The sequence below is a fragment of the Saimiri boliviensis genome, chromosome 9, assembly GCF_048565385.1.
Source record: "Saimiri boliviensis isolate mSaiBol1 chromosome 9, mSaiBol1.pri, whole genome shotgun sequence".
Lineage (NCBI taxonomy): Eukaryota > Metazoa > Chordata > Mammalia > Primates > Cebidae > Saimiri > Saimiri boliviensis.
In genome coordinates, this window is record NC_133457.1 from 106,324,646 (window position 1) to 106,349,384 (window position 24,739).

Consider the following 24,739-nt stretch of genomic DNA (forward strand, 5'->3'; position numbering starts at 1 on the left):
CTGATTCAGTAGCTTTTAGAAGGATCTGCTTGTCTTTTAAGCGTCCAGGGCTTTGAAAGCTCAGTCAGATTTGAAAGTCACTGATTTAGAATGTAAAATCCATCCTCCCTCTTTTCCTCTGTTCATCCATTCTTTTCTTTCTGTAACAGTCTCTTTGGTACCTACTGCATGGCAATAATATACTGAGGTTAAAAAGTACCACGTGAGTTAAAGAATACAGAAAAAGGAAAGGTCTTTCATTCTTTTAAGTGTTTCTCAAACTTAAAAACTTGTTAACCTGCAAACTTGTAAAATTTATAAAATCTGTTTTAGTTTGGGCTGCTATAACAAATTACCATAGACTGGGTAATTTATAAACAGCAGCACTTTGTTGCTCACAATTGAGGTTCAGAAATCCAAGACCAAGGTGTCTGCAGATTCGTTGTCCAGTGAGGTTCTGTTCCTCATAAATGGCGCCTTCTAGCTGTGTCTTAACATGGCAGAAGGGGTGAACAAGCTCCCTCCAGCATCTTTTATAAGAGTACAAATCCCATCAATAAGGACAGACTCCTCCCAAACATCCAAGTATTTTATAATCTCCCAGAGGTCCCACCTCTTAATACCAGTACATTGGGAATTAGGTTTTATCATAAGAATTTTGGGGAAACAGAAACATTCAGACTATGCCCATCCCAGGCATAAATGTGTGGATACCTCATGGCAAAGGGTTCCATAGATTACAGTTGGAGAAATGCTACCTTGAATATCACACACGACCACTTGTTCCACTGAGATGGAAACCACCAATCAAACACAGTCACTAGGTTCTCCCATCAGCACTGCGGTTAGAGAAGCAGTCATTCAGGCGGCCCAGGTTAGGTTTTTGTTTTTGTTTTGTTTTTTTTTTTTTCATTTTTCTTTTTAAATAATTATCGCTTTGAAAGTGAGAGACTTCACGAACTGCCACGGTTCTTGTTTACAGAGCACCCTGCCCATTTTGACATTTCTCCACAGATGTAAGAGAAGGAATTCGTTTTAAAAATTGACTTGGAATGGGAAACTTTTGTTCCAGTAATGAAAAATATTAGCCCAATTTTGCCTTCTGCAATTTTCCTTTGAAAGAGAAAATTTTAGGGGAAGGACAGGGCTCTGAATACATCTATTCAGTTGCAGAAATGTTCAGGTTGAATGGAGTTTACAAATATTATCATGATGGTGACGTCACCTCCACTATGGGGCATGAAACTGGTCCCATCTGTTTTTTTCCCACTCATTTCCTATACAGGCCCTTGTTCATCCAATACTGACAGGGCCCCCGTCCTCAAGGATTTGATCATTCAGGGGAGACACAATGTAGGCTAGATGTTTCCCAGGCCAAGGCTGGGTCCAGACCTCAGTCACCCTCTTCATGCTAAAACTGCACCTTTACTCCTCCCCTCCCCACATCTGCAAGCTTATGGCCACCCTAGTCAGGTGGATTGATCACGATTGGGAAATTTAGATTAATTTCGCCATCATTTATTGAGTGCCTTTGCAAAAGGTACTGTGCCTCATCAGTTAAATGGGCAAGCTTTGTATTCACACTTAGTAGGAATCCAGATTTATGTTTACTCGTCAGGTCACTTCTGGCAAGTAACTTCCTTCCTCTAAGCCTCAGTATTAAATGGGGATAGTGATCCTTACCTTGAAGGGCTGAGACAAAGTACACAATGACGAGCACTCTGAGTGATACGTGGTAATGATAATGGGGTCTCCACGAGATTCTGGCAGGAAATAGATAATTCAAGGAGAATTGACTAAAGGCACTATTTACAATGCTGTGAGTCGAATGAAGAAATCAGGGCAGAGGCATAGTGGAAAAGTGAACTTAGGGAGGGGTGGAGGAGAGAGCAGGTCCCAGAACCTGGAAGGTCACCTTGGGCGGAGCTGTGACCTTTCTGTAGGTAAGAAAGCTGCCGCAGTAAACACCCCCACCCCTTGGTCTCTTCCCTCTCTCATCCCCTGAGAGGCACTCTTTTGAAGAACAAAAGGCAAGAAGGCAAGGCAACTCAGTTTTGTCTGAGACTTGATCTCCTGTGCCAGGAAGCACGCAGAGAAGGGTGGAGGGAAGATCCGGAGGAAGGAAGGGCAGCTAGCAGCACCACTGCCGTTCACAGATGACCTATCACATGCCAGTTCCTGGGAGCTCAACAATAAACAAAATGCATTTGGAGATGTCTAAGAACTCTGAGCCAGGTTGTAGACAGATGTAGAAATACACAATCACTGTACGGGGCAATAAATCCTATTATAAAATAACTAGTAGGAACCCCTTATCCAGGTAGTGCAGAGGGACAGAGAACCCTTGAGCAGGGTGCTGAGTATGCAAGAAAGGAGGAAGAGGGAAAAGATAGCAAGGGGAGTATAGTGTGGCTATAACGTAAAGCCTGTGGATTTGGGAGTGCGGATGGAAAAGCAAGAGCGGGTACTGGGCAGGCCCGCAAGGACTGAATCACCTACGGAGGAAACTGTCAGCCAAGTTAAACAGGAGGTGAGGTTTTATCCTCAGAGCTGTTGGGATTTATAAGGATTTTAAATGGTACAGTGTCTGGTATGATCTGCATTTTAGCAAAACGATTTTGGTCACTTCAGGAAGGGAAATGGTTGTTCTGACCCTGACCCATGAGAAAGGTCACCATGGTCCATAGACATAACTGGGCACAGGGAGGGATTTCACTGCAGGGTAGGGAAGTCCTGATGTAGTAAGAGCATGGTTCCAGGAGAGACTGGTACCAAACTGAGGCTCCAGCGTCTGTTCCTGGCATGATGGAAAACTTGGCCTGCAGACAACTCAGTACTGGACTTGCTGAACTTCAACATGCACAGCGACAACCCGGGGATCCTGTAACAGTGCAGACCCTGACTCGGCAGACCTGGGGTGAGGACAGAGATAGTACATTTCTAACAAGCTCCCAGGGGATGCTGCTAACTGAAGAACACAGAGAGGTTCAGCTTGAAAGGCCAATGGCTTCACCTCCTCTTGGGCAGGTAAGCTAACAGAGGTGGTGGAAGGGCATGGCTGGTGATGTGTCGTAAAGTTGGTATCAGGGCCTGCAGAAACCTGGCTGTGAGTCCTTCAATTCAGAGTTCCAATGCGGCTTCCAGGACCCTCTGGGAGATTACTGTGGATGACACACTCTACTCGCTATTTTTTTATTTTTTTTTTATTTTTTTATTGTATTTTAGGTTTTGGGGTACATGTGATGAACATGCAAGATTGTTGCATAGGTATACACATGGCAGTGTGCTTTGCTGCCTTCCGTCCCCTCACCTGTATCTGTCATTTCTCCCCATGATATCTCTTCCCACCTCCCCACCCCCCACCCCTCCCCCATTTCCCCCCAACGGACCCCAGTGTGTAGTGCTCCCCTCCCTGGGTCCATGTGTTCTCATTGTTCAACACCCGCCTATGAGCGAGAATATATGGTGTTTGATTTTCTGCTCTTGTGTCGCTATTGAAGGGCAAAGGGGAAAGGGAGTGAACAGGAGTTGATGAGGCAAGAGTGTCTCCAGCATGTCCTTGGAGAGTGAAATGGATGTGCCAACATGCATGATAAGCTTTTCACACATCAGCCTGCTCTGAGAGGATCAGGAAAGCTGACATAAATCTCTGGTGGGCTGCCAAAGACCTTCTTCCCAGACATGGTGATTGGCATAAAAACTCAACACAATACTCAAAACACACACTCACACAGGTAAGATCTGTTTGCAGTGCAATTTGGCAATGGGTAGCAAGAATTACAAAAGTATTCATTCCATTTAACCTAGTAATTTCATGTTTGTTTGTGTGGTGGGGGTGGGAGTGTCTAATATACAAATATCCTGAATAGAGGAGAAAGAAAACTAACTTTGACCTTAAATGGCTACTGGACAGCTAGGACTATAGTACATCTCTAATTCTTATAATATTCCTAAACTGTGGGCTTAATATTGTTTCCCCAACACACAATTCTATTTAATTAAGCCAATAAGATCATTCCGTTTCAGTGGTTAATTTGCCCCAAGGTCCGCCATCTAGGCAAAGTTAGATCCAGGATTTGAATCCAGCTCAATCTAATCTGAATGTCATGTTCCTTCCACCATAACACCATAAACATGAATTTTATCACAGTGTTATCAAATATATAAAAAACAGAGGAATCAATAAGAAAATTACAGTATATATACTCAATGGACAATTATGCAGTCATTAAGAAAGATAAGCTGCTTCCATGGTGCTATAAAGGCACCGTGATTATGATTAAACACCTAATGGAAAATTACAATAGTAAATTTTATGTAATTATAGTTAGGTAAAAGATGTGTGCATATTAACAAAGATAAAAAGAAAGGCAAAATAAGCATTGTGGTGGAAGAGGAGATTACTGCTGACCTGTTTCTCTGATATCCAAACATTCTGTAATGTTGTTATACAAACTCACCAAGAAAGGCTAAGATGACAGAATGCACTTGGTGGTGGGAAGAGCAGAGAGCCTATTGTACGTACAAGAAACTTAAGTACATACAAGTTCCTACACAGTCTTGCGACCTCTGCACATGGCCTTGTCTTCCTGTGGTTCTGCCCGTCGGTCATGAAGACTCTCTAGAAGACTTGCTCTATTATAGACTCTCCCACCTCTGGTACCTTTTTCAAGAAGGCTTCTATAGTACTGGTCTCTTTTTCTAAGCGGTAACAAAGGTAAGCATCACCAAAACAAACAAACAAACAAAAAACAAAAAACAAAAAAAAACTGCCTTTCAGAACAGCAGACGGAACATTTCCACAGTAAGTGGGAAAGGACATGCAGGGTCTTTAGGTATCACAGCTGACAGCATGGCCGCTGCTGGCAGTGACGACCTGGTCTTCAGGGCCATGCCTCATAGGACTGGAGAGAGTAGAACTAACTCTATCTTGTCAAAAGACAAAACAGCTATGAGAGAAGGGAGATACCTAAGCCATTCCCAGTTCCCACTTTCCCCATGTCCTCCTAAATAATCTCAGTCTTAGCCTCATGTAAGGCTTGATACCTAGGAGCCTGGGGAACATCATGGCACCAGTGTGCCTAACACAGCCCTTCCTGGGAGGTTGCTGAAACAAACTTGCTTGCAAGGGTCTTGACACGTTCTCCGCACCTCCACACACAGGGTAGGGTCTTGCTGTTACTAGGCTGATCCTCAGGGAGCTGAGCCTGCTGCTTGTTTTCACCTCCAATACCTTTGGTAATTTTGTAAACTAAAAATCATAAGCTCCCAACTAACTGAATGGATGCCTTCTTGGCCAAGGAGACCCCAGAGAAACTTGAAAACCAGAGTTCTTGGCCACAGGGGAAAGGAAGTCACACCTTATTACATACCCTCTCTTTTGAAATTTTAGGTACATTGGGCCAGCATTAATGTCAAAACGGACCAACAAAACAGACTCTTTGTGACAATACAATACCAAATTATGAGCAACGCCTAAAGTCATGCAAGGCAAGGGTTAAGTCACACCTGAAGGCCATCAATCCTGCTACCAATTACAAATGAAATAATCTCTGAATCCACCTATAACATGTAAGCCCTCACTTCAGGATATCCCACCATTTGGGGCCAAACTAATACATGCCTTCCATGTACTGATTTATGTCTTTGCCTGTAAATCTTGCCACCCTAAAACGTATAAAACCAAACTGTAATCTGACTATCTTGGACACAGTTTCTCAGGATCTCTTAAGACTGTTTTCCCCAGGCCATGATCACTCATATTGCCTCAGAATAAACCTCTTTAAAATATTTTGTGACATCTGGCTTTTCTGTTAACACTCTTGACTCACCATGTTGAGGCCAGTCATGAGATGGATTCGACTCTGACACTGACATGTCCAGACTTTTTTTTAATCTACTGGCAACTGGAAACCCAGCTGCCGACGGGGGAACAGAGTGTGTGGGAAGTTTCCCCAGAACCTCACACCATCTGCTTTATCTTCTTGTTGGCCCATAACGCTAACGTCCCTGCAGATTCTGCAACAGAGTCCACTAGGATTACAACTGTTGTGAAAAGGATTGGAAACTGAAACATGCTTCGACTGCAGGAAAAAAAAAATCCAGAAATTACCAAATGACCATAAAGACAGATTCTGTAGGACAAACTGATGAGTGAATGCAGTTTCACCCATCCACCTGTCTTCCTTCTGAGAAGAGGCCAGAGACAGCAGGCAGACTGCACCTTGCAGGCTCACCCCATCCCACTGGAAATGACTAGCTGCAGTGTTGTGTCATGATGAGAGGGATTCTGAGGCCATGTTGGAGTTCAGTGGAAGAGCATCCCCTGATTGGTTACTGACATCCATCCTGGGAATGGTATTAGGGAGGAGAGGGGCACGCACGTGCCCTATATTCATCTCCCTCTGCTAAGAAATAAGGGAACTGAAATCCAAGTTTTAAAACAAGGAGGAAAATAGGGCCACCACTTCTAACCTCGAGTTTATGGATCCAAATGTGCACGTATTGTTTGACTCTCCTCCATGAGATCCATGTCTATCGAACAGAGAGAGCTATTATTTAGACCACGGTTCTACAATCAATGAAATGCATGTGAATGCCACTGGCTGCTACTGAAAAATCTATTGCGAAGGAAAAGGAAAGCAGAAATTCACACTCTCCTCACCAACTGCTTAAGGAGATCCAGTTCACTCTTATCATACCTCCAAAATTGTATCTAACATTCTAGTAAGATCAGTCAACACATCCCAAATAAATGGATTTGAAAGTAAAGTATGGTCCATATGTTCAGGGAAACAGAGAGCCATTAAACGGGATAGTCAAATAGATTACATGGAAACGAGATTATGTTGGGCACAGTGAAAGTTAGAAAAAAACGTCGCCATAACCACGTCAAAGCTGTTGCAAACGCACAAGAACCAGAAAAAGTAAACCCACAGGAAGATGGCTCGTGTGGTATTTCTACTCCGTCTTTTTCTAACACTACGTAATGTTGTTATAATGTCTCCAACATTTAACGAAGACTAAATTCTTAAAAAAAAAAAAAAATCAAGCCATGACAGGGATGTCAATATTTGAATATCTCTTACAGCTGTTGCCTTAACCTTGACTCAAGTTTGGAATGCATTTTAATATATTTAAAAAAATATTTATTGAGCATCTACTTTGTGCCAGGTTTTGTTCTAGGTACTGGGGATATACCTGTGAATACAGGTCTTTAACCTTGACAAGTTCACACTTCAGCAAATGAATTCTATGAGGTAAGGATAAACTCAGTGGTCACTGGAACCTCATGTAGTCTGTTAGAGAATATTATAGGACTTAGGACATAATCTTATAATTTTGGATGGTACTGTAAGGTCATATATATGGACTAGTGAAAGCTAAGAGTTACTCCTGTTACTCTACCCAAGCCATCAAGGGAACCTCTCCAATCTTCATTAGAAAAAGAAAAAGAAGCCAGGCCCAGCAGCTCACGCCTGTAATCCCAGCACTTTGGAAGGCTGAGGCAGGTAGATCATTGAGGTCAGGGGTCTGAGACCAGCCATGCCAACATGGCAAAACCCTGTCTCTATTGAAAATACAAAAAACTAGCCAGGCGTAGTGCATGCATCTAAAATTCCAGCTACTCAGGAGGCTGAGGCCTGAGAATTGCTTGAACCCAGGAGGTGGGGGTTGCAGTAAGCTGAGATTGCATCACTGCACTCCAGCATGGGTGACAGAGTGAGATTCCATCTCAAAGAAGATGAGAAAACTTAAAAAAAAAAAAAAGCAAAAAGAAAAGAAAACAAAAAGGAAAGAAAAAAAGCACCATCAAATTAGAGAGCCTACTGTATTTCAGGTACTATGTAAGGTACTGAGTTCTTTCCAGAGATGAGCTATGTATATATATGTGTGTGTGTGTGTGTGTGTGTGTGTGTATGAATGTGTGTGAGTGTGTGTTTATACACACATACTTGCTTGTAAATGTGTATCCCTATATTGTAAGTGCCTTTGTTTATAAATGTATATCCCTTGGCACTCTTACGTTATAAGGATACACATCTATAAAGAAATAAGTAATAATTATGAACTGTGATCCATGTTATTAAAAAATGGGAAGCAATAGTAGAGACAGTGGTGAGTGGGCAAAGTCCTAAACGGAGGCTATTAGGCAGGGCCCTTCTGAGGTGTTAGCATTCACATCTTTACCTGCAGTAGGAGAATGAGTTGGCCAAGGAAGAGGAAGTGAAAGAGCGTTCTGGCAATTAGGAACTCTGCATGCAATAAGCCTTAGATAGGGGCCCCTGGCATGTTGGAGGACAGAAAAAGAAGGCCAGTGAGGCCAGGTGTGGTGGCTCATGCCTGTAATCCCAGCACTTTGGGAGGCCAAGGAGGGCGGACCACGAGGTCAAGAGATTGAGATCATCTTGGCCAACATGGTGAAACCCTGTCTCTACCAAAAATACAAAAAACATAGCTGGGCGTGGTGGATGTGCCTATCATCTCAGCTACTCGGAAGGCTGAGGCAGGAGAATCGCTTGAACCTGGGAGACGGAAGTTGCAGTGAGCTGAGATCATGCCACTGCACTCCAGTCTGGCGACAGAGTGGGCTCCATCTCAAAAATAAAAAAAAGAAGGCCAGTGAGACCAGAGGGAAAAAAGAGAATGGAAGGTGGGAGTCTTTCAGGCCCAAGGTAGCAGTTTGAATTTTATGTGAAATGCGATAGCTCTAAAAGTTAGGTAATAAAACTATGAGAGACATTAAAGAAAACCTAAATAAATATCCAGAGATTGCATATCGTAAAGATGTCAATTACCCACATACTGTTCTATACATATAAGGCGATTCTAATAAAAACAACAACAGATGTTTTCATTAAACTTGATAAGTAGATACTAAAATCAAAGAGCCAACGGCAAGAATAACCAAGATATTGCTGAAGAAATATGAGGAGGAGAAATCTTCTCTACCAGAGATCAGGATACTGTGAAGCTGTAATAAATATGACTGTACATGGTTATGGTGCATGGAGGCCAGTGGAATAGAGAGCTCAAAAAAGAATTCGTGCATATAAGAAATTTTGGCATAAGTCAGATATGGCCTGATAGAGTAGGGAAGAAGAGACTATTAAGAGGACTTGGATAAACTGTTTATCAATGTAAGAAAAAAATGAATTTTTCACTCCATCTCTCTCCCTATTCAAAAATTAATTGCAGATAGATCAAGAACTTAAATTTCAGGAGCAAAACTATGCAACTTTTAGTAGAAATACAGGGAATCATCTTTCTCACCTCGGTTTAGGGAAAAATTTCTTAAGGACACAAAATGTGTTAATTATATAAACAAAGACTGATAAAATTGGCTATAATTAGGGACTTTTGTTTTTAAAAGATACCTTAGAAGTAAAAACCGCAAATGACATTTGCAACTGGCAAAATATTACAAAAAGTATATTTTAAAACTAATACATATCCATAAAGGAAAGAGCATATAACCCAGTAGAAAAGTAGGCAAAATAAATATACCACAGAAAATGAAACACAATATTCAACCTTATTAATAATTGAGGGACTACAAAGCAAGACAAGATGCCGTTTTACATTTATGTAACTAGTTAAAATGAAGAATCTTGACAACACCAAATGTTGGAGAGAGTCTGAAATCATTGGCACTCCTAATGTGCTGGCATTAGTGCAATCAGTTTGGGAAAGAGTTTGGAATGTTTTTATAGAGTTTAACATTCATTTACCATATGACCTAGTTTCTATGTAGAAATTCAAGAGAAAATCTTGCACATATACAGGAGAAGCTATGTACAAGAATGCTCATTTCATCACTGTTTATAAAGGCAACGTTCTAGAAACAACCCCAATGTCTATGAAAGGATCCTGGGTGAAAGTTTTGTAATATCTTCATGCAGTGGAGTCTTAGACAGCAGTCAAGATGAATGGAACACAGCTGCACTCATCCAAGGGGATGAACATTTGCAATACAATATGGAATAAAAATGGCCCAAAGGTTTATACACAACTTAAAATCTTCTATGAAAGTTAAAACACTAATAAAACGATATGCTTGTAAGGAATTCATACAAGTAGCAAAACCGTATGAAACATATAGGAAGTATATACAAGATTCGGAAGAGTGCAGGAGTCAGGAAGATGGGATGGGGAGATGTGAGTGAGTAGATACAGATGTGCTTACATAGATCATAACTAAATGTTAGATGTTTCTAACATTCTGGTTGTCTTTTAGTTGGTGTGTTACTGAAAAATGAATGAAAAAATAAATAGAAAAGAGATCCGTGCACAGACCAATATGGAAAGAGTTTCATGAAACGAGGAGTGAGATTAATCTCATTTTGGGCACCCAAGTGATAGTTCAGAGCAGAAAGAGCTTTTTGAATCTCCCTGGTCCAATCCTCCTAAGCTAGAAATGTGGAAACTGAGGCCCAGTTTGGGAAAGAAACTAGTTCAACTACACTTGGCAATGGCTAACCAAAGGCCAATCTTAAATTTCCTATTTGCACAACCTACTATTTGACATGCGGCAATACACATACGTTAAAAATGTGCATAAAATAAAACACAACAATAAAGCAGTGACTTTTTTTTTTTTACCATTTTGAAGAACCCTGGAGACCTGGTATACATGTATGTATGTATGTATGTACGTAAGTATGTATGTATGTATGTATTGAAACCTTAATGAGGCAGACCAAGATCTCATACTTGGGTGTCAGTTTTAAAGAATTACCTTTCTCTTAATAAAGAGTAAGAAAAAGTAGTCAAAAGAAAAAATGCCCATTGACTTAAGGTGAGGAGAGAAAAACCACCTGCTATCTTCCTGAGCTAATGAGAAGATAAGCAATGAATCACAAATTTGAATTCCAGCCTCCAGAGACTTCAGAACAGAGGTTCCAAATGTCCTGATGATAGATGAAAATATGCAAACGCTCTTCATTTGTTCTGACCAAAACAGAAGCGAAAGAGCCGTTAAAAGCAGCATATTCATGCTGCATTGCCCAGCACAGGCAGAATTCCAACAGAGGTAACATGGTAAAACATCTGAGTTGAAAAGAGAACAATCTGTGATGTTTAAAGAGACACTTCACAACTTAAACACTGCCTCTGGGCACAGTTTATTGAAAGGACCAAAGAACTCTGCTATGGTTAGAGTTCCATCTCTAGCCACGTGGCCATATATGCAGGAGGATACCATATAAAGGCTTCTGGGTGCACATGCAATGCATCAAAATGCAGTTTCCCTCCCAGATAAGAAACATGAAGAGAGCCTACATCATGCTGAATGCAGAGCTCACTCTTCATTTTCTTCCCTTCTCTTCCCTTGGACAACTGTAAATGCATAGGATTAGATTCAACCTGGAGATGTTTTTAATCCAAAATTTTTCTTCAGCAAAACTCTGGAGACAAATTATGGCAGAAGTTCACATTAAGCAGCCAGAAGCCCACTGAAGTGAAAGAAAGTTTCTCCCCTGATGTTACTATGGCACGGATATGGATGACCAGGGGCCCCCTCTGGTCCAGGAGAAAACAGACATAGCCCTGTGTCTCTGATACCTCTTGCAGTTCGAATGAATAGAACAATCCTCAGGATGACGTTGGAAAAATGGATACAGCAAAGGCTCAAAGCTTCACAAAGACATGCCAATACACATACAATTACATGTGTGTATACATGTGCCAGTGTACAACTACGTAACTCACAAAAACATACGCTCATACACACACACGCCAAGACAAGCATACTGATTCACATGTATGCACTGCAGGAATATTTTTCATGCAGCAGTCTTTATTGTTCTCTACAGCTAAACTGAATGATTAATGTTTACTGTGAAAACCTTACTGGCAGGAGAACATGATTTGCTGTCCTTAGGTAACAAGTGCTGTGCATCTGCTGATTTTCACTGTCATGTTACCTGGCTCCATCACAAATACTTGTGTTGTAATAGAAAAGCAGAAACACCCCAAGGCAAATACAGAGGCAATCCTAATATACCATAAGGGGATGACCAGCAGCTCTAATGGGCCCACGTACATAAATGTAACTCACTCACATCAGAACACAACTTCTTTTCCTTCCAGACTCTGAGTGCCAGAAATCATTCTTTTCAACCAGAGCTGTTTCTACTGAAACAACTGTCAGGTTCCCTGTCAGCCCGAATGACCTGTATATGGCATCTAACCGGGATGCCTGCATTTTTCAAGTTTCTAGAAGAGAAACATCCTATGGAGGTTGAGTGATGAGCCGTGGGCTAGATAAAAATGGCTCCTAGACATCCCAGGGCCCTGACTTTGAAGATTTAGGGAAGGCCTCTGGGCAAATCCATTTAAAGTTTTGTGTATGTGCATGTCTTTTTTAATCTCACAAGAAAACACAACACAACTGACTTCTACTATACAGGAGAGGGAAAAAGATATGCAAGGGAAGGTCTGTGGTGGGCTCTGGCATTAATTGTAAGATGCCATTAGTAACACACAAAGGGATATTGACAGAATGATACCTCCCTATGTGTCTTCAATTACTCCATACACTGTTTAGCAACCTTGTGGAAAGAAAGACCGATGTTTCCTGAATAGAATCCTTTAAAAAATTAGCGTCTGCCTGTGCATGAGTGAGTTGGCTGTAGTGTAACATCAGATAGAGGTGGAGTCTGGCAGAGTGAGAGTGAAGACAGGTTAAGCCAGGATCAAGACTGTGTTTACTGAGCAGATAGTTAGCTAGGACTACATATCAAGGAGACTGATTGGATTCATTTCATGCAATGCTTCTTCCAAACTGTGGATGTTTCTGAGAATTCTCAAGGAACTTTAAAACAATAAACGAACACAGCACATGGACAGAGCCCCCTTGCCTAGAAATTCTAAATTATTTGGGCTACAATAAAGCCCATCCAGCAATCCCTGAATTCATTCAGGTATCTAGCAGCCTATTTATTTATCTATACGTTGTTTCAAGCTCTCAAGGTATGATTTTAAAAAATAAACTTAATTTAATTTAATTATTTTATTTATTTTGAGATGGAGTCTCGCTCTGTTGCCAGGTTGGAGTACAGTGGTGCGATCTTGGTTCACTGCAGCCTCTGCCTCCTGGGTTTAAGCAATTCTCCTGCCTCAGCCTCCTGAGTAGCCCAAACTATAGATGTGCACCACTATGTCCAGCTAATTTTCATATTTTTAGTAGAGATGGGGCTTCACCATGTTGACCAGGATGGTCTCGATCTCTTGACCTTGTGGTCCACCCACCTCGGCCTCCCAAAATGCTGGGATTACAGGCATGAGCCACCGCACCTGGCCAAAATAGACTTATTTTTTAGAACAGTTTTAGCTTTACAGCAAAATTGAGCAGAAGGTATCTCAAGGTGTGATTCTATTCCTCAGCCAGGCTTGAGAACAACTAAATTAGTTAGACAAAAATAATCATCATCACCCCTTGCTAAGATAAAGCACAAATCCATACATTTATCCAAAGAATATTTATCGAGTACATACTATGTGAAAGCTACCGTTTCAGGTCCTGGGACACACTGAAAGGCAAAAATAAATACAGCCTGTATTAGTTATTTTAAGACCAAAGGCTGTCAGGCTGGAGAACCAGGGGAAAGCTGATGCTGCAGTTCCAATCAGAAAGTCATCAGCCGGGGAATTCCCTTTTACTCAGGAGAACTCAGTCTGTTGATCTATTCAGACCTTCAGCTGATGGCATGAAGCCCAGTCCCTGTTATGAGTAGCAATCTGCTTTGTTCAAAGTCTACCTATGTAAATATCAATCTCATTCAAAAACACCTTCACAAAACCATCCAAAGTATGGTTAGACCACCCATCTGCCAAACCGTGGTCCAAGTCAACACATAAAATCCACCAACACAGGATCCCCCTCACGAGGCTTCAAGTCTGTCGCGGGGCTGGATGATACTGAAGTACACAAACAAAATGAGTGCAGAGTGGCAAGGGCTGCCGGGATGAGCTCAGGAAATGCCAGGAGGCTAAAGGAGCTGGACCACAGTAAGCAATGGGAAGAGGAGCGGCAGGTGAAGTTAGAGAGGCAGGCAGGGCCAGATCGTTCAGTGCCTAGACGTTAAGATGAAGCCAAAGCAGAGGAAGAACAGGATCAGGTTTACCTCTTCAGATGCTCTGGCTGGCTGCAGTGTGGATGTGTGGAACAGGTGACGTGTGGAAGGGGGTGGGCAGGGAGGAACTGAAATGCTTTCAGGCATCTGATGAGTGTTCAGAACAGGATGTGGCAGTGGAGATGGGGCCATGTGTCCTGACCCATGTCTATTTTGGCAAGAGAAATAATCAAACTTTCGGGCGGATTAACTGTGAGGCTGCTGGGGGCAACGGATGACGCTCACGTTTCTGGCTTGAACAATCTAGAAGAAACAAGAGCTTTTTTCTTCGTTACCAGCCTGGCTCGAGTTATACTCAATAGCGGCCTGCATTATGCAAATCGTGTGTCCTAATTAACGTAGATCCAGTTTGAATTATGCAAATTCTTGCTTTGGGCTGAATCAGTCACCATCCAGCTGATTTCCTCCTGCCTAGACTGCCTCCTGCCCATCTGGACCACATCCCATTCTGGCCCCCACTCCTCCTCTGTGGACCAGAGTCACGAGTGAGGCTGGGGTCAGTGAGTCCCTCAGTGGTCAGAGCAGCAAAGCTCAAGGATGGCAGGAGGTGTGCTCATCTATCCAGACAGAGCCAGGAACCGTCTCTGGGCCTCTGTCTTTCAGAGCTTCCTCGTGAGCTTATCCACCCAGCTGGTCGCCTCCCTCCTTCCGTGTCTGTGTTGGCTTTCATCCTGTTCAGAACTCCTGTCTTGGAAGATGCTCCAGCCTCCTTGTAATGCACTCTGATGGCTTGTTGATTCCTGGGGCCCGTGCTTTTTGTTCAGATTGAATCCAACCATCTGTGTGCTGAAAAAATATTGACAAACCCTCCGACCTCTTGTACCTTTTAAAGGCGCTGCCATGCAGGAATGCCGCCTTGTTTTATTGAGGCGAAGTCTGTTTTATTTAACTCTCAACGCCAGGCACCTAGAATAGCTTGTAAGATAAATGCCAATCAACTCTAGCATAATCAAGACACCCATTCCTGCCTCATTAGGGTCTTCTCATTCCCTTTAAGCTTCTCAGATTTATACACTGTAATTAGAAACTTGGTGATTTTGACTGCTAAACAGAAAGGCTTACTGGGAGGCTTCATATGTCTGAATTTTAAATATTTTCACACTTCGTTAACCCAGTTGCAAGTGTAACATCTTCTGGCCCAATTCCCTCATGCTGTGTGATTTTTATTTTTGGACGAAGACGGGAACAATTAATTGAATTGAGACACATATTGATTACTGTTTTCCATGAACTCTGAACAGCTTGTCTCTGAATGATTTTATTGAAGGGTTTTTAGACAACTGTTTGGTTGGATCGCTTCCCTTGGTGACCTCCTTGTGGCTATAAGTGCCTGTCTGTAATTGCAATGGTCTGTGTTCCTGGAGTTATGGTTGTTCCCAAGAGTTGAGACAGAATGAGGCCATACCATCCTTCCGCATGTCCACACCCTAATTAGGGAACCCTGATGCCTTAATCAAACCCAAAGGCAGGGTTATGGAAGAATCCATGCAGATATCACGATTTCCATATTCCTGATGTAAATACTCAGCAGTTTGGACTTCAGGTGAGCAGGGATATTCCCTAGTTCATTAAATGATCACATTATTCATGCAATGATTGCAATGTTTTCATCAAGCAGAGCTTTCTAGACCAGTTGATATTCCCTTACCACCTCTACCACCCTCTTACACAGATCAAGATTGTGAGATTTGAGAATGTCTCTTGAACCAGTGCTTTTCATGCTTTAATGTACATAGGAATCATCTGGGAATCTTGTTAAGAAGACTCTGATTCAGTGAGTCCAGGCTGGGGCCTGAGATTCTGTGTCTCTAACATGCACCCAAGTGATGTTAATGCTGCTAGTTTGTGGACACAAGGCATTTGGTGCTGCATGGACAATCTGTCAGTCTGTTAGGGGAATGATCATGGAAGTACATTCTGCATCTCCCACTAAAGTACAAATCCCCAAAGATTTGAGGCCATGATCTAATTCATCTTAATACTTCCTGCTGCAGCTCAGAGGAGGCTGGAACCAGTGGGCTCTGATGAGGATTCTGAGCTCCCTTTTCAGTGGACAGAGAGAGACTTTGAGGCTGCTGCAGAATGAGACTGTTTCACAGCCCTGGAGTGGTATTAGGGTCAGGGTGAGACACCCACAAAGGTGGGCCCAGGATCTAAGGGTCCATGGCTCCAGGGAGCTCATCAAGTTAAGACATCATAACTGAAAAGACGACATCAAAGCTGGGTTAGCAGCAGTAAAGAGGCAGCTGTAGGCCAGGGGCAGTGGCTCATGCCTGTAATCCTAGCACTTTGGGAGGCCAAGGCAGGCAGATCACGAGGTCACAAAATCAAGACCATCCTGGCCAACATGGTGAAACTCCGTCTCTGCTAAAATTGCAGAAATTAGCTGGGTATGGTGGCGCATACCTGTAATCCCAGCTACTCAGGAGGCTGAGGCAGGAGAGTTGCTTGAACTAGGGAGTTGGAGGTTGCAGTGAGCCAAGATCATGCCACTGCACTCCAGCCTGGTGACAGAGCAAGACTCCATCTCAAAAAAAAAAAAAAAAAAGAGGTAGCTATAACAAAGATTTCACATCTTCTGCCCAAATACAAGGTCTTCTAATAACTAATTCATCTCAGTATCACAGATGATGGAAATGGCCTTGCCTCCTGGTGCATTTTCCAGATGTCTTCAAGATACTTGCGTGCCCACCATCTCTCAACCACACAACAGCTGGGTAATTTTTTAAGAATATAAACTGGATCCTTTCATTCCTCTGTGCAGAACCCTCCTAGGGCTTTCCATTCATTTCAGGATAAAATGCAAGCTCTAGGAGTCCTGACATCCCCAGCCCTACCCAGCCATTCCCCGACTTGGTCTCATCACTGTCCTCTGTGCTCAGGAAGCCCCAGTCACGCTGGTCTCCTTTTTATTATATTTAAAAGACACGAAAAGTATGTCCACCCCAGGGCCTTTGCATTAGCTGTTTTTATTCATGTGTCATCACTGCTTCACCTTCAGAGACTATGGCTGGCTTAAAGGCAAGAATTAAACAGCAAAGCAACTCCAAAATGAGGTAGAATCTTGGATTTTGTGGGTGTGACATAGATTTACTCTTCCCTTCATTCTTACCCAGCTGAAGCCTAGAACAGTCTGACACCTTCATATTAGAAAGAGAGGACTGAAGACTGGAGACAAAATGGGACTTAAAGCCACTCACATTTTGGGGGAAGAATTGTCCAAGGATGGATTCAGAGGCTGTGATTTGGACTTGTGCATAAGGAAATTTAATCTTAATTACTTGGACCTGCTGTATTTAACAATTACAAATTTATAATAATGAAACTTCCCTCCTCTCCCTCCCTTTTTTTTCTCTGCTTTTAACTTTGCTGAGTCCAAGGTTGTATATAGGAGGCCACAGACAATCCTGAATTTCTCTTCCATTTGTATTATCCTATTTTTCTTTGTAATAAAATATTCTTTTTTGAGGCCAGAAGAGGGTAATTTGTAATTTATGAATTTCTCTCTTGAAATTACAACTAGAATCTAATTTTAAAAATCAAATTGGTTTAATCTAATTAAATTTGTAAATTGCCTCATAAACACAGCAAGGTCTCTTGCTTACTCTCTAGGGCTAGATTGGGTTGAGCCTAGAGTATCAGGAACTTCTCATCTCTCTACTCAAGAGAACATACTCTTCCATCAATTGCCAAAAGTTTCAAAGGAATAGCGTTTTCCAGAACAGTGCTTGTCAAACTGTAATGCCCATAGGAATCACCCGAGGATCATGTTAAACTGGAAAGGCCTGAGATGCTACATTTCTAACTAGTTCCCAGGTCACGCCGATACCGCTGGTCTACGGATCAGGCTAAGTTGCAGCAAGGGGCAAGACACCTGTATCTGCATTTAGGAGTCCTGGATTTGGCATCTGGGTAATATGACCTTGGTCTTTTCATTTTAACTCTCTGCCCTCAATTTCCTCACTTTTATGTAATGATAACAGCTAACATTTATAATGTGATTCCTAAATGCTAAAGACTGTGCAAAACATGTATTTAATTGGATCCTCACAGTAATCTTATAAGGTCATTTTATTATCTTGATTTTTCTGATGAAAGACTTAAGGTTCTGAGAGGTTGCTTGATGTACTCAAGGTCACAGAGCGAGTAAATATCAGAGCTGGGATTCAGATCTAGGCTGTGGGCTTATTTTCTTGGGCCTCATCAGCTTGTGACACACATGAGCACACTCATGTTTCTGCTCACAATACAAAGGCCTAAATCTACAACCTTCTTAGCTCCATTTACAGCATCCCTCAAGAATTTTGGCATATTCCCCAAAAGTAGCCTCAAATGCTTACAAACAACTCAACCAGCCACAATACTCTGGTCCTGGTTCTCTGCAGTTACAGCCCAAGTCACAGCCAAGAAGCTACTTCAAGTTATCTTTCATCATAGCTGTCTCCCATTGAATCCATGGGAAAGCCAACATCTCTGGCATCTGGTCTCTGAAAATCCACAAAGCACTGGGTTCACACAGAAGTGTGAAGGACATCCTGTTCTAATCCGGACCCACCTTTGTGCGTGTGGCTTCAGAGAGTGCACTATACAATAATGCCTCAATTGCAGGAGATTCTGCTCAAACACAGAGTCTAACTCACAGCTGTGTTTGTACCCTTGCTCTCCCTCTCTTTCTTCTTATCATGGAATGGTAATCACCATATTTCTAATGCAGTCTAATGCATATCCTTCTAGAGAAAACAGTATGTTACTCTCAAGGAATCATCTGTGCAGAGATATGACTCCACCTGCAACATGGCCCTAGACTAGTGGTTTCCAAATGCAGGTACGTACAAGTATCAGGGCTTTTCCATAACAAAGTTGCCATAAATCCAAAGCAAAATTAGAAAAAATAAGATGATTGTCATGAGCTAGTAAAAACCCCTAAATTTACTCAGTTTGAAGGATGGCCTTTTATTCTGAAATTATATTCTTTCTATATTTTTGGAATTATGTCTTTTATGAAATGATGTAAATAAAAGATGTTAAAGTACCCTAGGTTAGTCCCCAAACCTTTTTAAATGCTACTGGACTGTGAATTCCAAAAGTCTTGAACATCTGGCACAGAGCATCTTTTACATAACCGCACCAAGTAACCTAACTTCCCAAATCATGGGTCTTTTCGTTCTGCTTGACAAACAAAAGTTTGTGAGGCACAACAGATTTTTATTTCCTTTAAATATGTGTGTGTGTGTGTGTGTGTGTGTGTGTGTGTGTGTGTGATTGGGGTTTCTGCTTTACAAAGAATAGCATGCATATTTGAAGTGACTGGATTTTGTTTGAGTTAAATTTCCAGTCCCTCTCTTTCCTAATAAGCTTTTGGAAATGTCCTAGGCAAGGTGTGTCAGTATGTGAGTACCTGCTCTCCTCTTGGGATACTCCCCAGGAAGAAAGCTTCTTCGAAACATGTGGCCTGAGAAAGCTCATAATTGGTGGGGATGGATGTCTGTTTCCTCCTTCCATGTGCTCATCCTGAGAGATGCACCAAGCTCCCTGTGATTTCTGAGAGGGAGATGTTAGCTCTCCTTCTGAGGAAAGCTAGTTTCAGTGAGACAAGGTGTTTTCTTAAGCACCTTGTACATGTTGGATAATCTTCTCTCTCAGAGAGTTCTCAGGACCCTCTATGTTCCTCTAGAGAGCTCATGGGTCTGTTACATTAATCTTGAGTACTCCTTCATCAAATACTCCTTGACTTTCCTCCCCAGAGCTCACCTTTCCTTATGGCAACAATATTCCTCCCCCAAGCCCACTCCCTATACACACACATTTCTGCATGAGCACTCAGTGGCTTAAGCCTCTTCGTGGGCCTGTGGTTCATGTTTCGGTCTGGGATGATTGTGTATTTCCTCCCTCTCAGACTCCCTCAGGAAAGCCTGAAGAAGACTACCACCTCCATTTTACAGATGAGAAACATGAGACTTAAAGAAAGGAGGAAGCCGCCAAAGGTAACGGAAGAAGGTGGAGCTACTAGGACACTAGGCTACACCATTTCAGCTTCGGCACCCATGCCCTTCCCTCTGCATTGCTATGTGTTTCCGTTTGATCTAGTTGCAATATTATGTTGTATAAGAATACAAGGGGTAAGAGGAGACTCAATCCTACTCCTATCCCAGTTCTTGAATCCTAGCTCTATCAGCTTTGTTGGAGATGTTTTGTTTTGCTTTGCAATGAACTTCTATACCGTTTATCTTATTTTCACAAGTTTTCTGGATGGGTACATTCCTGCCTGAGTAGGTTCTGGTTCATCTCTGATATGGTAAGGTCCCAATAATGCTTGGAAGGGAGTCTTTGGATCCCATCACCTGGGTGGCAAAATATGCCTTGGGCACAGAACAATTTAAATCTCAGGAATCCCGTGCCTCTGCTGCAGAGAATAACATTGGGATTCTTTTCAAACCAAAGGGAATGACACAGGGAGAGTGAGCGCCATGGAGGTGTTGAAGTTTCCCAGATGAACGTTCACTACTGTTTGCCAGGCCTGCACCTTCTCTTTCACGTACAAACCATCTGATTCCCTAGGTTTTGACTCCTTTGCGGATGAGGTCAGTTGTCACCCTAGTCACCTCAATGCATATGTACAAATTTCTTTATCCTTCAGGCTACCAAGACAGTTCCACTGTGTGACTTTGTGTTTGCACCCCAATGTACTGTCAGAAACCTTTTGATAAGTCGCATCTCACTCACCTTTATACCTTTAGCAGAATGAGTATTCACCAACCTCAGGCTGAAGGGAATTGAATAAAGCTAAGCCAGTGGATGCAGCACAAGGGACCTCCTTACCTCATAGAGAGTGATGACCCCATTGGTCTCATTGGGAGGTTTCCACTGGATGTAGATCTTCTCCTCAAAGGGCCCCCCTTGGATGGATTCTAGAGGAACAGCTCCTGGAACTACAGAATGGAAAAGTTATTAACATGACATCAACTTCCACATCATTTCTGCAGCCCCACTGACCTAGAACAGGGTTGACAAAATTTCTATAAAGAACCGGATAGGAAATACTTTAGGTCTGATGGGCCATACGTTCTCTATCATAGCTACTCAACTCTGTCATAACTATTCAACTCTGTCATTTTAGCACAAAAATGATTACAGATAATTCATAAATGAATGGGTATGGTGGTGTGCCAATAAAACTTTATTTATAAAAACGGGCAATGGGCTGGATTTGACCCATAGGCCATAGTTTGCTGACCCATTTTCTTTTTTCTTTCTTTCTTTTTTTTTTGAGACAGGGTTTCACCATGTTGGCCAGGCTGGTCTTGAACTCCTGACCTCAAGTGATCCACCTGCCACAGCCTCCCAAAGTGCTGGGATTACAGGCATGAGCCACTGTACCCAGCCTATGCTGATCCATTTTTAGAAGGCTGATAAGGCTTTTCACCTGCAGACTGAGCAAGTAAGTTTACGAACTGAACCTGATAAAGGTAGAAAGGACATAGCAGTTTCCAGTTCTGCCAGCAGGTGGGAATCTGAAATAAGGTCTTTGCTTCATGGGTGTCAAATCTTTTGGCTTCCCTGGGCCACACTCGAAGAATTGTCGTGGGTTGCACATAAAGTACACTAACAATAGCCCATGAGATTTTTTTAAATTGAAAAAAAAAAAAGAAATCTCATGACGTTTTAAGACAGTTTATGAATTTGTGCTGGGCCGCATTCAAAGCCATCCTGGGCTGCATGCGACTCACGGGCTGCTGGTTGGACAAGCTTGCTTTAAGATTTGTATTTGAGAAATGCAAAGTGAGCTTTTCATCAGCTTCCCAAGTATCATTTTCTTCACTCTGCCAAGTTTTCTCTAACTTTAGGAAGTGCTTCGTCAGTTTCCTGACTAATTCCTGAATCCAACATGAACTATGTGGCTTGAAACCTCAATCCAATTAGAAGCTTGCCTTGCTCTAAGAAGGAAGCTAGCTTGTCTTGCTGTTGAGTCCCAGTGCCTGGCATGAAGGAGATGCATCATAACTTTTTGCTGGTTGGATGAATGTGTGAGGGGCTGACCTATGCAAGCATTTTGCCCTAATGAATGCAACCTTCCCTGGGACTGCTTCTGAAGGCGGTCAGTCTTCCTGCCAGCATCTTCCTGCTGGATTTCACTATTCTTACAACCGTCTGGAAGATGCTGAGCCAGAAAGCAAATTATTCCCCAACCTTTCTGCTGTAACCCCCTTGGAAATAATGAATTTCAGTAAATTGTTACCAGATCTATTTATATTTTGGCATTACAAAAGCAGGTACTTTTACTAAGCACTTATGCTTGGGTTAGAATTTTACCTACATTATTTCACTTAAGCCACAAAACAGCTCTGCCCAGTAAGTATCATCTCCTTTGCGTCGATAAGGGAACCGAGGCTGAGAGAACGGAATAACTTGCTGAAGGTCATATGGCTCTTAAGTTGCAAAGAGGGAGCTGAACACCTGTCTGTGAGCTTTAAAGCATATACTCTTAATCATCATGCGACACCTCGCTACATATAGCCTTGGCCATATGCTGCAATCGGTTCCCTTTTGTTAAATTAAAATATATTTAGTTTTGCTCATTATGTACATAATACACAGAATCTGTTGGATATTAGGAATATATAAAAAGGCTAAAAAAAGAACAAAGTTACTCAAAATTTGCATGTTCAAAGATATTTTCTAGTCTTTTTATGCATACAAAAATTTTATTTAAAAAAGATATGCCTATGTGTTTATATATATATATTTTTTTTTTAAAAAATTAACTCCTATTGTGTACATTGCGTCGTGACCTTATTTTATCACTCAAGAAATTGCAGAATTTAAAAAAAAATCTTTTTTTTTTTTTTTTTAATGTTCTCTGGGGCCATGTATTTTACTGAATGTTCTCTGGGGCCATGCATTTTACTGGCTGCCTAGAGGGGGCAGCACCCCTTTATAGCCACTAATCCTTTATTATTGGGCATTAAAGTTGGTTTGAATTCTTCACGACTTTGAGCGATGCTGGAATGAGCATGCATATAGGTAAGCATGTATGCAACTCTGCTGATGTCCTTAAGATTGATGCTATGGAAATTAATTTACTGGGCCAAAGTAAATGAACTATTTTATTTTTAACGCTTCTGACATATATTACCAGATTGCCTTTCAGAAAGTTTGTACCATTCTGGACTCCCCAACAGAAGAATATGTCTGCTTTTGCCAACACTGACTATTTAAAAAATTAAGTGCATGTGTATGTGTATCTTTTTTAGAATACTGGAGAGTACAGATTTTGTTTTCAGTTTAATTAGCCATTTACATTGCTTATTTAAGAGCAACTTCTCTCTACCTTGTGCTCATTTTCATTTTTGCTCATCTTTGTCTTATGGGTTTGTAACTGTAATTTCATTTTAAGGGCATAAGCTTTATTGCATAGGTTGCAAATATATTTTTGCCAGTTTTTTGCTGACTTTTAAAATCATGCAGAAGCTTTTTTTTTTTTTTTTTTTTTGGTGAGACAGTCTTGCTCTTCCACTAGGCAGGAGTGCCGTGGGGCAATGTCAGCTCACTGCAACCTCCACCTCCCGAGTTCATGTGATTCTCCTGCCTCGGCCTTCTGATTAGCTGGGATTACAGGCATGTGCCACCACACTGGGCTAATTATTGTATTTTTAGTAGAGACGGGGTTTCACCATGTTGGTCAGGCTGGTCTCGAACTCCTGACCTCATGATCTGCCGGTCTCGGCCTCCCAAAGTGCTGGGACTACAGGTGTGAGCCACCATGCTCCGCCTGCAGAAGCTTTTAAGTAGTCAGGAATCCTATTGTTTTCCCTTATCCATCCTTCCTTTCCAGAAATATTTATTATGTATTTAATACGATCAAGGGACAGTGATGGATACCAGAGATAAACAATAACAAAGAGAGAAATAGTCAAGTCCTTGATAAAGCTTGTATTCTGGAAAGAGAGATGAACATTTAATGATCACACTCATAATTAATTCATTACATTTTTAAAATCAGGACACTAACCTAAAGGAATATGGTATTAGGAGAATTATTAAAATCAGAGGAAAACCTAGAATGGCAAGTTAGGGTATCAAATGGCACATACATTAGAATTGCTGGATAAGTAGAAGTCACCAGGGCAAAAGTGGGAGGAGGTGCTGCGGTGTGGTGGTTAGCTTTGTGAGGTTCAGGGTGGAAGGAGAAAATCAGTTAGGATGCTGTATTGTCATCCTGGGGAGAAAGAATCATGTCCTGGACTGGAATGATGGTAGCGTAGAGGAGAAATAGATTGTATAGGAGATCTGGACTCAGAGGATGGCAATGTGGAAGATAAATGTACTGTGCAGGAGATTTGAAGCAGGGTGATGGCAATGTAGAAGAGAAATGGATTGTGCAGAGACATGGGGATGCTAAACTAACATGACTTGGTGGTGACAGACAAGGGTGAAGGAGGGAAGGGATGTGTCATGGAGAACTGTAGCCCTTTTTTTTTTTATACAACTGGGGGATCAGAATGTTGTTTACAGAGAAGAAGCCTTAAAGGATGACCAATTTTGGAGAGGAAGTTGGTGAGCTGTTTTTTTCATACTTTATTTCAGGTATACAAAGAACATCCAAGTGGTAACGCTGAGTAGCAGTT

At 41.9% G+C, this 24,739-nt stretch overlaps 1 protein-coding gene across 15 annotated transcripts in view; it reads right to left on the reverse strand.

Moving 5' to 3' along the window:
- PTPRT (protein tyrosine phosphatase receptor type T) overlaps positions 1-24,739 on the reverse strand; it is a 1,134,111-nt gene that overhangs the window by 366,183 nt on the left and 743,189 nt on the right. For all 15 annotated transcript variants that reach the window (XM_039479697.2, XM_039479693.2, XM_039479696.2 and 12 more), the window contains exon 9: positions 20,934-21,043. In XM_039479697.2, the coding sequence (XP_039335631.1) occupies positions 20,934-21,043 (110 nt within the window). The remainder of the gene's footprint in view (positions 1-20,933; positions 21,044-24,739) is intronic.